Source organism: Triplophysa rosa, linkage group LG14 (assembly GCF_024868665.1).
Source record: "Triplophysa rosa linkage group LG14, Trosa_1v2, whole genome shotgun sequence".
Lineage (NCBI taxonomy): Eukaryota > Metazoa > Chordata > Actinopteri > Cypriniformes > Nemacheilidae > Triplophysa > Triplophysa rosa.
The window spans coordinates 20,354,157-20,369,732 of NC_079903.1; the positions used below are offsets into that span (position 1 = coordinate 20,354,157).

A 15,576-nucleotide genomic window follows, 5' to 3' on the forward strand; every position below is an offset into this window, starting at 1 on the left:
GAAACAAAAGCAGGCATAACTCACATGAATGTTTCCCCAACAGCGCAGCGAGACATTAAACATCTGCTTTTACTCCCCGCACGTGGATAAATCTGCCCAATGGGCTTCAATTCCTTCCTACGGTTTTTAACTTTCATTAATTGAACGATTCAAGATCGTAAAAGCTTTCCTGACACCCATCTATGTTTACAGACAGAGTGCTGCTGTATCCGGGGGCTGCGTAGGTTGATGATTTATGGATTATTCATAGGCGAAAAATACCTCTGAAACAGTCTATCCCCATTTAGGCCGAACAGACAGACGCTTACATTGGTCTCTGTAATGATGCTTGATGGCAATCGTTAATATACCGCAGGAGGGCGCTTAGAAACTAATGTGACACAGCCCGAGCTGTAAATCTTCATTTTAATGCAATTCAACAAACAATAAACACTTTTTGAATCTTTATATGAATGTTGGAAAACTGCTGTGGGAATTGGAAACAACAACCAAGAACTCACTCTACAACCTCTGTCCAATCGCAGAGCATCTTACCGTCCACGTGACCTGTATGGTGGTGGGACTGAGGACCACGGGGTTGTGTAGTCTCACGATAACCTCACCGAGCTCCTTCTGCACCTGTCTGTGATCCACACCTTGCGCTGGAGGACTTATATCTGTAAAGAGACAAAAAAGGCAATGCCGTTAAATTATACAGCACACCGAAATTGCTAAATTGCTGACCGGTACAACGTAATCCCTTAAATACAATTGAATCCCCTAAAAGATGGATGAGAAGTCATTCCCATTGAGCAAAAAAACAGCTTCACAAACAAACGGTGAGGTTACCGCTCAAGGTCCCAGAATCAGTCACCCCTAATGAACATACGGAGACTCTGTGGCACCTTAATCGAATCTTTTTCCAGTCTTTCCCCCCGTAATGATCATTAAGGTACCAGGCAGGGCACTAACTCAATTATACAAGGCAAAAGTAGATGTTTGTTCTACATTATCCTCCATCCATGGAACTAATAAGCTTCAGAGACTGTTAGTTTGCGTAGTATCCAGGCTTAGTTTCTTTCTCCATGTCTGTTATACACTACATGTGGACGCCACTCATGTTGACATGGACCACATAGATTTGAGGTTTGGAAGTAACTTAGGAAGTCATAAAGAAGTGTAGTTATAATATTTGTTACCTTGTGTCCGAACAGGTTCAGACATTGGGCTGGGGTCACTCAGGCCTTGGGCGTTCAACGCTCGCACCATGAACAGGTAGATAGTGTTGGGTCGGAGACCTTTTATGGTGTACTGCGTTGTTTTCACATGATCGGCGACAGTCTGCCAGCTGTTGCTCACCGATTGGCTGCATGAGGAGGAGGAAGCGATGTCATTCCACTCATTTGAGTTCATGATTTTGTTAAGCTGCTTTAAAACAACATGCATCGTGCAAAAAAGCGCTCTACTGAATCTAAATTGGCTATTAAATCATTCATACCTGAAAGCTTCGATGACATATGACGAGATGGGCGACGCCCCAGAAAGGCCAGGTTGCCAGGACAACGACACGCTGTTTTTAGTGACATCTGTGACCTGAGGTTTGGACGGTGGACCTGGCAGCTCGCTCTCATCTCTGTTTTTGACTACAAGAAGAGCGCCAGACTCTGATGGGAAAAGAAAGACAGTCGATAGGAAAGAAGAACATCGGGAGGAGAAAATAACTGTTGGTCATTTGGAAAACCGCAAAGTACCCTTGACTTCCAAGAAGGAGCTCCATGAAGTTTCTCCGCTGGAACTTGCGGCCACGCAGGTGTAGATACCAGAATCAGAGAGCTGAAATAAAAACAAAAGCACATCTTGAAATCTTGAAGCTCAAGCTCTGATCTAAGTGAGATAGAGAGAGCGAGCATGTCCAGTTTGGCTTGAGTGCTGACACTAATATGGTGGATATATTCTATTTTCGTCACCCTTCATCCAGCTTTTATCCCTGCTGGCAAATTCGCAAACCACCCTTCTAACCGCAACGAGAGGCAGACTAATTCATTTAAAGGGCCGGTCGCTGAAACCCCCTGGACTGTTGACAGCTGGCGTACGTCACCCCTCTCTCTGCCTTTCCGGGACCTTGCCTCTGTTTTTTTGTTGCTTTTCATCAAAGCGTCTTGCCTCCATTTATTAGATAAAATGTCAGAGGTGGGCAGCCTTGTCATACATAATGGCTATTCCATTCTGAGCTGACGGGGGGTGGGCTTGGGGACTTTAAATTTAATATGGCCTCAAAAGTGTGTTTGTATATGTGTGTCTGTGTGTGCATACAGCATGTGTGTGTTGCTGGAGCCGGTCCAGGCTTCTATAAATGATTCTTGGGAGAGCTGTCGTATCCCTAAGTGATAGTATCAAACAATTTACCAAAATCAATATTTCCCATTCATCCCTATAATGCAATATGATTCCCTGTGCCCATCTCTGTTATGTCTTACCGATATCTGATTGAATTCTGCTAAGCTTATACATCACACTTAGAAGAAGACGGTTTTTGACAGCCAGTAGTCACGCACAGAAACACACAAAGTCAGATACACATCTGGAGCTTGTGCTGTATGGTAGGGATGTAAAATACTGTATGTCCTGTAATTATCAAACAACAAACGATCAATAAAACAAATTCAAAGAGAAAATGTTCGGCTGATATTGGAAAAAGGTCATATTTTAAATTAGTACAAAATCTTTCATCTTGACTGTTGTATTATTGTATATTTGTCAGATTTGGTAAAGGTCTACATTTTAGAGAAGTTTATTTTTCAAATAAAACAAATATATAGATTTTTAATACTAGTTTTTCAACAGGCAGCTGGACCACTTGAAAATGTTTGATTTTCAGTCAGTTGAGGTGTGCATTTTTTATCAGTTCTTGACACATTTCTATACAAACTTTTATGAATTCATATTTTATTATATTGCTTTGTGTTATTTTGTATTGGTATTATTATGTTTTATTAATAACTTTGACCAATGTTTCATTAAAATGAAAATTCTGTCATCATTTACTTACCCTCTTGTCATTTCAAACCTTTATGACTTTCTTTTTTCCGCAGAGCACAAAAGAAGATATTTTGAAGAAAACATCACTGGCCCCCATTCACTTCTAATGTATGGACACAAAACCAATGCAAGTGAATGGGGTCCAGTTAACAACATTTTTCAAAATATCTTCTTTTGCGTTCTGAGGAAGAAAGAAAGTCACACAGGTTTGAAATGACAAAAGAGTGAATGATGTAAATGATGACAGGACTTTTATTTTTGGGTAAACTATCCCTTAAACATAATTGAAACAAAGATTGTACAGGACGAAAACAAGGTAATATCAAATGAAACAAACAGAATAAAAGTACAAGCATTCTGACTACTTAACCCCTTATCTCCATGCCCATACACAAAAAACATCAGGTAAATACCCACCTACGCCCATGTGACATGCCCATGGAAGTGACAAAATTTCAAATTAAAAGTCTTTCCTGTACCTACGATTTATATCCATTAGAGAAAAATAAAACATGTTTAGGCTCACCCGTAAACCCTTGATCTGCAGGCTGCCGGCGTCCTGCAAGGACATGCGAGGGTCTTTCCCCAGCAGACTGACGCCGTCCTTCAGCCAGCTGATGGTTGGGACGGGTTCTCCAGATGCGTGGCACTTCAGAAGAGCCACGCTGTCCACGCCCAGCGTCTGGTTGGCTGGACCCTGACGGATGATGGGCGGAGGGCGATCCGTTAACACTGAAAGAGAGAGAAAGAAGGGAAAATGAATTAAAGATTAAAATGTCACATTGCAGCAATTCATGTCATCTTTCAGCCCACAAATTCACTGAAGTTTTACTATCAGAATTGCTTTATTATACCATCCGTTTATCGTATACGTTCACCATTAAAGGTGACTGGAAACATTAACACGATGGCGGTATGCCGCGTGCCGCAGGAAACAGGATGTAGCCACGATTGCCCTATTCCTGGACGTAACGGGGTTAAATGCGCATTTTGTGGTCGCACCGCAGGGCAACGTCTACCCCCCAAGCATTCATGGGAAAAGTGGGAGGAAATGCTGAGTGTTGGATTTTAGTCCACTGATGTGGCAGTGAGGTGGTTTTGTAGTTTCCAGTCAGTGCCTGGGATCCGTCATTTAGGAACCAAAGCCTGAGTAAAACTCACTATACATCCGACTATCGGAGCGAGTGCGGTCGGGGGAAACATCTCATGCTGGTCACGAGAACGTCTCTGTGGAGAGGGGGGAAACATCTCATGCTGGTCACGAGAACGTCTCCGTGGAGAGGGGGGAAACATCTCATGCTGGTCACGAGAACGTCTCCGTGGAGAGGGTCGAGACAGCCTGGTAAATCGCCTCGGAAAACACGAAACCTCCATCGTACGGCACATGGATAATTTCATTTTGAATTGAATTCAAGGATCGAGTTTAGATGTATGTAATTCACGTTTTGTTACGTAAGACCACACAAGATCTGCTTGATGTTTTGCTGTGCTTATTCTGGGTTCCTTTAGCTCAAGCATTAGCAATGCAAACAATGTCCCTTTGGATAAAAGCCTGCCAAATAGAAGTGTTATTGTGGTGGAAATTGAGTAAAACAGTATGAAATGGACATAAATATGGACGTAGGAGTGGGAACCAAACATCCCTGAAGAACCAACAACCATTTGTTTCTCCGCCTAATAATCTAACAATAACAACATGTGTCGCGTCTCTCCGGCCCTCTGAGGACACATTCATTAGCAGGTGTGAATTAATGAGAAAAACCCTGTGGGTGCACATCTAACCCTTAAACACAGTTTCCCTTCTCTCTCGTGTTAGTTTTTGTCTCATGCTGAATAAAGGATGATATTTATACTGTCCAAATCTCTATCGGAATGGCTCATTTAGGTTCAGGGCCGAAGTGACGCCATCCTAATTCATCACCGAGGATTACCCAGCGCCGAGGTTAAATCCCAGAGTGTTTTGCAGGGGCATCCATCAGACCACCGGTAAACCCCAGAGATGCACGCGTAGATAGATGGAGACTGATGGAGCATAATGGCTGTATTTGGATTAGAAATGGCATCCTCTGTGCAGGATGAGTCTTTAACATTTGCTCGGTTGCGTTTGAACTTGACCGGGATGCATTTGTTCAGATCAACTCCCTGCTGATAAGACACGTTCATATTTTTCACAGGTTGAGGGAGAACGCTGAGGAAACTCTCCAAACACAAACGCCTTTCAAAGACTCACGTTTGTGTGTGTGCGTATTATAAGATTTTATGATGTGATATGTGTGCGTCAGACTGGCATGACGGATGCTGCTCATCACGGGAAGGGGAGGCATGAAGGCCTCGGTCTAACATCAGACATTTTTCATCAGATCTCTCCTTGAACCCGTTCAGATATCTCTGCCACCTTAACAGCCACTAAATCAAAGACTTCCCGCAGCACAGGTGTGGCCGTGACCTCTTTCCTTTCTGCTCTCTTTCACATCATCCTTCACAACGTCTCGCCCGTACTCACTTATTTGCAGCGGACAAACGCAGTTTCTAGTGCGAGATTTAATCTTTCATACGTAAAGCGCAACAGCTGTCACCTTGAAAAAAAGAGATTTCTCTAGATGTCGTTTAAAAGTTCACTGGTAACTTTTTTCTTTATCAGAACTCTTACACAACCCTTAAACACACTAACGTTGCCCAAGACATCGGCATCTGAAGTTCTCAAGGACGCTTGTTTTTCACTCCCTTCTCAAGTTGAAATGAAGTTTTCCGGCTGTCAGGAGGCGTTCACAAAGACGGCTCCTGTAATGTTTAAACGTGTACAGAATTCAGGGTCGTGGGGCTTTTCATTACACACAGCGAGGTGGAATGAATGTAGCGGAGACTCAAGGCCACATTCCAATTCAGCTCTTAATGTGAATCCAGAGGCGGCAGAAGTCTTTCTCTATGACATTTATCTTACTGCCAGTTTTGTGCGGCGATACCGAGGCCTTCGGATGTGCGGGGGGTAAAAAGTGCAGATTTACATATGAATGTGAGAAAATTAAAGAGTGGTAGAGAGAGAGAGAGAGGCTTTATCAAAGGCAGTTCAAAACGATAATTTAAAGCTGAAATCTGTAACTTGTTTAGTTAAAAATCTGTTACTGAGGGAATGCATTAAGTTACAGGTTTAAAATTCTCAATCAAAATGTTAAGATTTTAAAAATGTTTTTTTGCTTCAGAGATAATTAGTAATCCAAAACTGACTTTCACCAGAAACACTTTGAAACAATCAAAACTAGTTGCCTGTGGATCTGCCCATCAAAAAGTCTAAAAGAAAATGTTGAAACGGCATTCAAAGCCACGCTATGCCCCGATCCACCCCAGCGCGTACCGTCTGTGACCTCAAGTTGGGCTTTGGCCAGAATGCTGCCCGCCACCGTCAGGGCCTGGCAGATATAGTACCCGGCGTCGCTCCGCTGGACAGCCGTGATGGTCAGATCTCCACCGGGCGACACTGAAAAACGGCTGTTGGGCTGCTGAGGTTGATTCGGAAACAGAAGGTTCTGCACAAACGGAGAAGAAAAGAGAAAAGTGCGAAGATTATCGTTTCTGAGGAAATTGGTTACTGGAATTGTTCATACGGAGCAGTCGTCTCTTTGAATAGACGCACTCCGGGGATGGCATTCTTACATTAGATAAGGAAAATGATTAAAGTGTTGTCAACGTCTTCCAAAAGCTCGACTTTAATATGCAAAATTGCTCGGGATAAAGCGCTTTCTAACCAGTACACTGTGTGTAAGCATCCATTGTGTCTAAACGACTCTGGTAATTGCTCCGGGCATCGTTGTTTACTCACTTCATCTGACGGGGTTGGAAATGAAATCTGTTGGTGGAAAGGAGGTGGCAAGGTGATTCAGCGCTCATGCACCACCAGCGGTGGCTTTCGCTAATTACGCGAGATAACGCGCCGGGTTCATTAATGGCCGCCCTCAACATTTACCCTGGGTTTTATATCCTTGAGGTCTCTCCGACCCTTCCTTTCATTTTCTCACTCTTTCTTTTCATTTCCAAATCCTCATAGCTGACCGGCAAAAAAACCAAAGGCATTAGGCGAATTCAATTACACGTAATGACTTTAATGCTTCAAATTATACTCCAAATGATATTTTTCTCTTTCTTTCTCTGGCTCTTTTTCTTTTAATTAGCCTCTCACACATGATGGATGCCGGGTCCATTATCCTCGAGTGTGACTGAGAGGCTTCTGTCTGCGCTAATGACTCAATAACTGCTTTCATTTTGCCTTTCAACAAATACCTTCATATCTCACTTAAGAGAGAACGGGGGGGGAAAAGGCTCTAGAGTGAGATCCGTATTGCGTTCATATTAGCTGTGAAATGTGTATTTCAACACCACCATCACAAGAGAGATTTTATTTTGATATATATATATATTTTTTTATTTTAATTTTTATTTAATCACTTTTTAGCTACTTACAGTTCATTTAAGTAGTCAAGCAATGTGACAAATGAATGTTCAACATACATAAATTGCCTAATTAATATGAGCTCATTAAAATTGTATGGTCATTACACACACATTGGAGAGATGCTTAAATAATGTACTACAGAAAGTATTAAAGCACTCTCATGGTTGGGAACTACAAATCATACATATTTCTTGTACGTTGAATACAATCATTTCCATCATACACATCTTCAAACGTCTGTGTGATGTGGTGTTGCTTCCCGTCAAAAATAGCGAGTTTCTTACCTGACTCCCCTCTTTTTGCCAGAAGACGGCCGGCTGCGGGTTCCCTTTGGTCTCACATGGGAAAGTGGACGTGCGCCCCTGTGCCACGATCTGGTCCCGTGGCCTGACCACAAACTGGGGTGGGGCTGGATCAAGAACCGGAGACACAAACGTTATAAATCACATCAACGGGCAAACCAACACGCAATGCACACCAATCGGTGGAACGTCAGGCATCCGCAGGCATCGACTGCCGGGGTCACTGAGTCACACTTCCATGCATCAGCCTGTTTCCGACAGCATCCGACAATCTCGGGTTCACAATCTCTGTTTGCTTTGACCACAAACAGTGAGGGGACACGAACAGCAACAACAGGGAGCCATTCATCCAGACGGGGCCATGATGGGCGGAACTGAATGAATGACGGGCAGATTTCGGGCACGGCCGTGCTGCGGTCACGACATTGGAGGGAAGGGAGGGTCATTCCAGTTGGGACACACTTAGAGGAGACGCGAAATGTGGATTTTTCAACCTGTCCCTGCTGAACTACCACAACTCACTATTTAACATCATTATCGCATTGTAAACGTAGCAACAACCAAAGGCCACAAGCTGGAGATGCTTGCATTTTAATGGTCGTCATTCTGTATTAAATGTGCCGACTCGGGCCAAGTTCTCACCGAACGAGATTTGTATTTTTAACCTCTCAACTCACCCGGCACGGAAACCCGGCCAACGTTCCTGCACAGCGAATTCAAATAAACCAATTAAAAAGTACCATCTTCCCATCCAGGATGACCTTAAAATGACATCACAATTCTGGAAGACGGCACCAAACTTTCCCCGTGACACTGAGTCACAACTACTTTCTACTTAATGAGAAGGTTAGGGCACAAGTCTACTTAAGAAAAAGTTGCTTTGAGTCTTGAAAGGCAAAAAATGACAGCTGGCGCTTGCGAGATAAAACGCTGTTGTCGAACACCGGGGCTTTACAGTTGGTGGGTTTCAAAGATGAAGCAGAGGTCTCGGCCGTGAAATAAATGTTTTAGCTGACCTAAATAAAAGATAGATTTGCCGCCAGAAACTCCGAAATCCGAACCTACAATCAATCATTTCAACCCCAAAAAAACCTACACAGAACATACTAACGTTAAAAAATGTATCTCTCTCCATCTTGAGGTTCACAGTTAGTCAAGATTTCAGAGCAAGAACATCAACTACCGTGAAAATGGAACATAACGCTGTGTGTTAGTTTTATGCTGACGGCTGTGTAATAAATCTAGATTCAAGACTTCAGCAGTGAGTTCTCTTAGCGGGGAACCGCTATTCATGACACGCCTTTATACAGAAACAAAAGGGTCAAACACACAAAAAAACCACTCTTCCCTCCATTTTGATCCCTAAATGAGCCTCTCTACTGTCCGTGCAGCTGGCAAATGAAAAGTCGGCAAGTGTTTGCGATTTATGTGGCTGATCCCGCTTTTGTGAGGCAGTTCTTGACTAAGTCTGACACATTCGGCCACGTTACAGATGGTGGCAGATTTACAGCCGTCCCAATCTGGGCACTTCTGCGGGTTTGGGCATCACACAAAAGCTTTAAATCACAGTTTGGCCCCGTTTCGTTCTGCTTTGGAGCTTTTCTGCACCAGGGCAAGTGGGCACAAAAGATGGACGTTTACACACGCCACTCACTCACAGTGAATGTTTAAAGAGTTGGAAGTGCAACATCATCGTCCAGTAGAGGAACACACACATGCCCAAACTTATATGTCCCACAAGAGTCTATAAAGAAGAACAAAGGTTTCTTTGTATCCTTGGTGTATTCTCTGAGTTTTTATGCGCGCATGTGTGTTAACACAGGGGTTTTCAAACTGGGGTTGGGGGATCCCCAGGGGGGCCTCCAGAAGGTTCTAGGGGGTCCCCAGAAAAACTCAGACTAATAAAATGACAATGCAAAAAACGTAAAAGTCTACTGAAGTTTCATATTAATTTTGAAGTGTTTGTTTCTTCTTTTTTGCTACATGCATACTTTCCACTTTCCGTTTATTTTTTATCTTAAAAGTGAGTTTTTCTCATTACAGTTTCCTTTATTTCAAGCAAAGATGTAATGAAAATGACAAAAGAAAAATGATTTCTGTTTAGATTTATACATCCAACATTAGCCTACGCTTATTTTAGCAAATTAATTATTGTGTTAATATGTCAGCATTTTTAAACAATAAAATATACAGTAAATATAGATGGATATGTATTTTAGGAAGGGGGTCCTTAAAAAAAGATTCACCAATTTAGAGAGTCCCTTGCATTATTAAGCTTGAAAAACCCTGTGTTAATACGCACACACTTTGCACTTTCATTGTGAAACTGGTGGGAGAATACAGCTCTATAAGAACCGAATGGTTCATCTGTTTGCATATTTAATTCATGATGGATCACATCTGTCCTGTGCTGGTAAGACTAAACAGACTTTTGAGAACTAGACGTGAACACACACGGAACAGGAATTCACACATATTCACACGTAGACAAAAGAAAACTGAGATTACTAAAGACCCTCTCGGAACAAATAAACACACCGACTAACCAAAATATATAAAAAATGGAATCTTAAATTCTCACTGTTGCTAATTTTTGGGCTGTACAGATGGCTCTGTGTTAAGAAGATCTATTTTATCCATTCAACAAATAAGAACACACACCTGTTAAAGGGAAAGTTCACCCTAAAATGAAAATTCTGTCATCATTTACTCACCCTCTTGTCAATTCAAACCTGTATGAATTTATTTCTTCAGCAGAACACAAAAGAAGATATTTTTAAGAATGTTGGTTACCGAACAACGGCGGTACCCATTGACTTGCATTGGTTTTGTGTCCAAACAATAGAAGTGAGCGGGTACCGCCATTGTTCAGTTCCCAATGTTCTTCAAATGATCTTTCTTTGTGTTCTGCGAAAAAAAGAAAGCCTTACAGATTTGAAATGACAAGATGACAGAATTTGCATTCTACGTCGAACCGTCCCTTTAAGGATCTCTTTAAAACTAGCTCATCCACATGTTAGTAAGGGATAAAAAACGAACCTAATGTTATCTTAGTTAAGAGCTACGTCAAGATAGGAAGGACAAAACTGAAGCTGTTATTAAAACAGGGTTAGTTCAAGACTTGAGCTGCAGCAGCGTGTGTGCATGTGTTGCAGGATCAGAGAGAGAGAGAGAGAGAGAAAGGGGGATCACGTGCGTTATGGAGGAGTGATCGTGATGGGTACTTACCGACAGGGCGAGCTGAAGACACAAGGGTGGAGTGAGGTAACCAAAAAATGAAGAAAAGACAGACACACAAACAGGATGAACAAAACAAGGAAAAAGAAGTAAGAACCAAACAAATCAAATTCAGAATGAACAATGATAATGTGGGCACATCATTTCATCACGGTGTCCGGGGTGGAAACCGATACCACAGCAGAGATGTGATTTTTATTTTCACTGATTTTAATTTCACCGTCCCAAACAACATTAATCTGGACTAGCACCACCTGGTGGCAAAACAATGGAAAATGTATCATTGCGTGTGTATGATTTTCAGGACAGCGGAGTAAAAAAACAAGCCTGTCTGGAGCATTTTTATATGAAGTCATTAAAATGGGGGGCTCGTCCATGAGAAACAAATAGGCACTGTGCTGTGAGATCAGCTTCACCTGCATTAATGAGGTCTAGATACACATCTCCCTGTGAGGAAGCTGAACCAGCAAGACAGAATGTGGACGATATAGAAGAAATGGTCAACAGAGAGAGAGAGAGAGAGAGAGAGAGAGAGAGAGAGAGAGAGAGAGAAACAAGCTGACAAAGAGAAGAAGAGTTCATATTTAATGCAGTAGTGCAGCTGTCAAGCGGGTTGATGCTATATTGACATTAAGAGGGAGCATTCACATTTGGAGTGCTGTTTTCTTCTTCTCTATCTCTCTCCCGTAACGTAAAATCCCAGCACTCGCCATCTCCACACACACCCTGTAAATCCAGCTTTCAAAAGGGCTGAAAATTGATGACGGTCCCCATCGACAGTTCTGGCCCCCTCTAGAAGGCCACAAACCCCCCGTGAGGTACTAAAGCCCTCCTGCTCGAGCATCTAAGCAGTTTGATTTAATGTGGTGAAGAGAGAAGGGAGATAGAGAAGAGGTGGAAGGGGAGAGAGAGTGAGATTACGGTGGGAAAAAACGTTTTTTATTAACCTTGCCCACCCAGGTGGGGCTTTTCGAGGTCGGTCTGCACCACTAAACTGTGAAATGGTTTCACTGGTTTGGCTCGGGAGCCACGGTGGAGATAGTGTGTATGTGGGGGGGGGGGGGTAACTTCCATTGTAGGGGGTGTAAATAATAAGGGCAAGATCCCCCCACACCTAAATTACACTTCAGGAGTTCATTTGCAGCACATCAGGAGGTTATCTCAGTCTTTTAGTTGGGAAGACTACAGCAAATACATTACACCGCTATCGATTTCAAGTAAAGGGAAGGCTTTACAATAGAGTCAAATAACCCAGATCAGCACAAAATCACTGTTTGGTTTTGTTTTTAAAGGACAAATAAGTGAAACATTACTAAATCTAAATTGGAGATATAAAACATGGGAGACATTTTTGGAAGGAAGAAAACAATGATGTGAACAACAACATTAGAAGGATTGCATTAGTTTCTTGAATATTCCGATGACAGGTGTTTACATTTCTAACCACAACCAAACCCCCCTATAGGAGATCTAAGCAGTGTGGTGGTCTCAGATGTTGACTGACCTCTGACCGTGAGGGTGGCGGACGCCTCTGTTTTGCCCACTCGGTTCTCCGCTATACAGGTGAAGGTTCCTTCATCACTCGCTGTGGCCTTCTTTATCCTCAGCACATAGTCATCTTTATCGTATTTAATATCGTACCTGAAACACAAAGAAACGGAAGTTCATATTTAGTTTACATATTTGTATATTCTAAGCATATCTCATCCTTAAGCGTCCTAATGCTTTTTTATTGCATTTTTTATTGTTTAATAATAATATAAAAGATCAAAATGTCATCCTTCCTTTAGAAGATAAACAATAAATGAACACTGCTATGTAACATAAATAACATGCAGTATGCGCTTAAATAATATCATATAATACACAATACCCCTGCTGAAAAAACATAGAAACCATCACAGAAATTCTAATGGTTTCCATTAAAATACCATTATGAACCAACAGCTTTTTCCATTAAAACCATTACAAATTTCTTTTTGTAGTGTTTTTTGGGCATTATTCCAGTAGCATTTAATATCCCATCTATAGAATCCATCACATACCAGTAGACACCATTATGGTTTCCATTAAAACCAATACAAATCCCTTTAAAACCATTACAACTTCTTTAATGGTTTCTATTGTTTTTATCAGCAAGGTCCCTGCTGAAAAAAACAATAGAAACCACTAAAGAAGTTGTAATGGTTTAAATGGTTATAATGGGACTTGTATTGGTTTTAATGTAAAATATAATGGTGTCTACTGGTGTGTGATGGATCCTATTGGTGGGATGTTAAATCCTATTGGAATAATGCCCAAAACACACTACAAAAAGGCGATTTGTATTGGTTTAAATGGAAACTGTAATGGTTCTACTGGTATGTGATGGATTCTATTGGTGGGATGTTAAATCCTACTGGAATAATGCCCAAAACACACTACAAAAAGGCATTTTGTAATGGTTTTAATGGAAAAAGCTAATGGTTCATAATGGTATTTTATTGTAAACCATTAGAATTTCTGTAATGGTTTCTGTTGGGGTTCTATTGTTCTTTTCAGCAGGGTATATCTATTACAGTTTCTATTGTGTTTTGAGCAGGACTCTATTATCTTTTTCAGCAAGGAACATGGCATTATATATAATATATACAAATATATACATCTACTTAACTACCACCAGCTACACTCTAAATGTGTAGCTAAGGTGAGTCCATTTAAACTGACAGTGTGTCATATAGACTACCGGACGAGAAAAATCTAGTATATTTAGACACAGAAACATTGCATTTTTTCATTACTGACAGCGAAAGATCAATTATTCAACAATGACACACACTCTATATAGAGCGAGGAAGCTTTCAACCAGAACCGCAGATGCTTTCAATATTTATGAGGCGTCCGATGCGCGTGTTTGTGTGTGTGTGAGACAGAGGGAAGTGGGCGTATTTGTGAGCTAATCAGAAAAGCAGGCCGTTTCCAGGTCAGACTGTGCAGATAGGGATTTGAGATCCAGCCTTATTGATCTGCACCTCTCTGGCATCTCCAGGTACTTCAGGAGTATGTCCTGGAAACTGACAGCCAAAGGTGATGAGCTCTGTATGTGTGTGTGAGGTGAAAGTGAGGTTGAGAAGTTGACAGGCCTTGCGGGTTGGTCGTCTTTGTAGTATGCTGCTATAATTGGGAATTCTTGTGTGTGTGTATATGTGTGTGTGTGCGTGTGAGAGCGCCTTGTGTCATGGCAGTATTCGTCTGACAGCTAGACAACACACTGTCTGCTGTCTGTCACCTCAGATCTGCCCTTCCGCAGAAAGCAGGGCTCAGAGACAGGCTGATTCTTGACACTGACTACCAAATAATCATCACCATTCTCACATCTGCTCTGCTATTTAACAGTATGAGGAAGGATGCAATCAAATCCCCAAATTGATATTCTTCTTAAAATAAATGCTTTGTTAATAAGTAGCTTTGAATTAGTTGCTTTTCATCACAAAACAAGAGGAAAATAATGATCATTCATAGGCGGTTTCATCTTAACAACATAAACAAATGTTAATGTTTTTGTGACCCCAACTTAACTTCCGGTACACATTCACAAACAATAGAGTGCCCGTAGATTATTTCTGATAACAATCAAACGAAACTGAGAACCGTTACTGGGCCAAATTTGTCTCTCCGATCATTTGAATTTAGACTGCGATACCCAGCTCAACCGCTATATGTCAATCAATGTACCATACAGTTTGTTTAAATGCGACCGAACTACAGGACCCATTCAACAAATTGTTTTTTAATAAAATGAACATATAACAAAATGTATTTATTATACAGTACAATAATAATACAAACTAATTATAACATAAATTAAATAAAATATAAATAGTTATTTTATTAGACACTAGCTAAACACAAACCGGAAGTTAACTGGGGGTCAGATTTGGTTTGGTTATAACATAACTTATTTTATATTGTTTATATATTATATGTGACATTATTTATTTGACAATTAAGCACATTTTTTGCGCACATTTTCCACAATTTTTTATTGTTGTAATGTGAAATAAATAATCCTACTTTTTTAAAGCATTTGCATTCCTGTTGACATCTGCGATTTAGGAAACAGAGTTTGCGTAATTGTCATGAAAATAATGTTGCAATGCAAAGAATCTTAATGGTCCTTTAAACAGGCTTCGTGTATTTAATTCTAATTATTGATCTTCTCTTGATTTTGAGAAAAAAATATGACCTAAAAATTCCTTCACAGTTTTGACCGACAGTTTTGGCTCATTCTTGACAGAACTGGGACAGCATTTCAAAAAATGGCATTCAATTACGTTGACTACTAACTTCATGCTGGTCACAGCACACAGCTACACATGCTTTGATCATGTGTGTAAGGTCACAAAGTCCAGGTTCACGTGAAAGTCAGATTTGTGAATACTGCTTTTATCGTTTAAATCAAAATGGAGGATTTTGACTGAGAGATCTGACAGAGTGCAGATGCTAAAAAGTCGATACAGTCCAGAGAGAGAGAGAGAGAGAGAGAGAGAGAGAGAGAGAGAGAGAGAGAGAGAGAGAGAGAGAGAGAGAGAG

At 41.2% G+C, this 15,576-nt stretch overlaps 1 protein-coding gene across 11 annotated transcripts in view; it reads right to left on the reverse strand.

Annotated features, from left to right (window-relative positions):
- The window catches only part of robo2 (roundabout, axon guidance receptor, homolog 2 (Drosophila)), a 363,309-nt gene that overhangs the window by 35,972 nt on the left and 311,761 nt on the right, over window positions 1-15,576 (reverse strand). For all 11 annotated transcript variants that reach the window (XM_057350402.1, XM_057350407.1, XM_057350399.1 and 8 more), the window contains 8 exons: window positions 12,509-12,645; window positions 7,750-7,874; window positions 6,371-6,542; window positions 3,545-3,750; window positions 1,731-1,812; window positions 1,478-1,643; window positions 1,179-1,345; window positions 535-656 (listed from right to left, as the gene is read on the reverse strand). In XM_057350402.1, coding sequence (XP_057206385.1) covers window positions 535-656; window positions 1,179-1,345; window positions 1,478-1,643; window positions 1,731-1,812; window positions 3,545-3,750; window positions 6,371-6,542; window positions 7,750-7,874; window positions 12,509-12,645 — 1,177 coding nt within the window. The remainder of the gene's footprint in view (window positions 1-534; window positions 657-1,178; window positions 1,346-1,477; window positions 1,644-1,730; window positions 1,813-3,544; window positions 3,751-6,370; window positions 6,543-7,749; window positions 7,875-12,508; window positions 12,646-15,576) is intronic.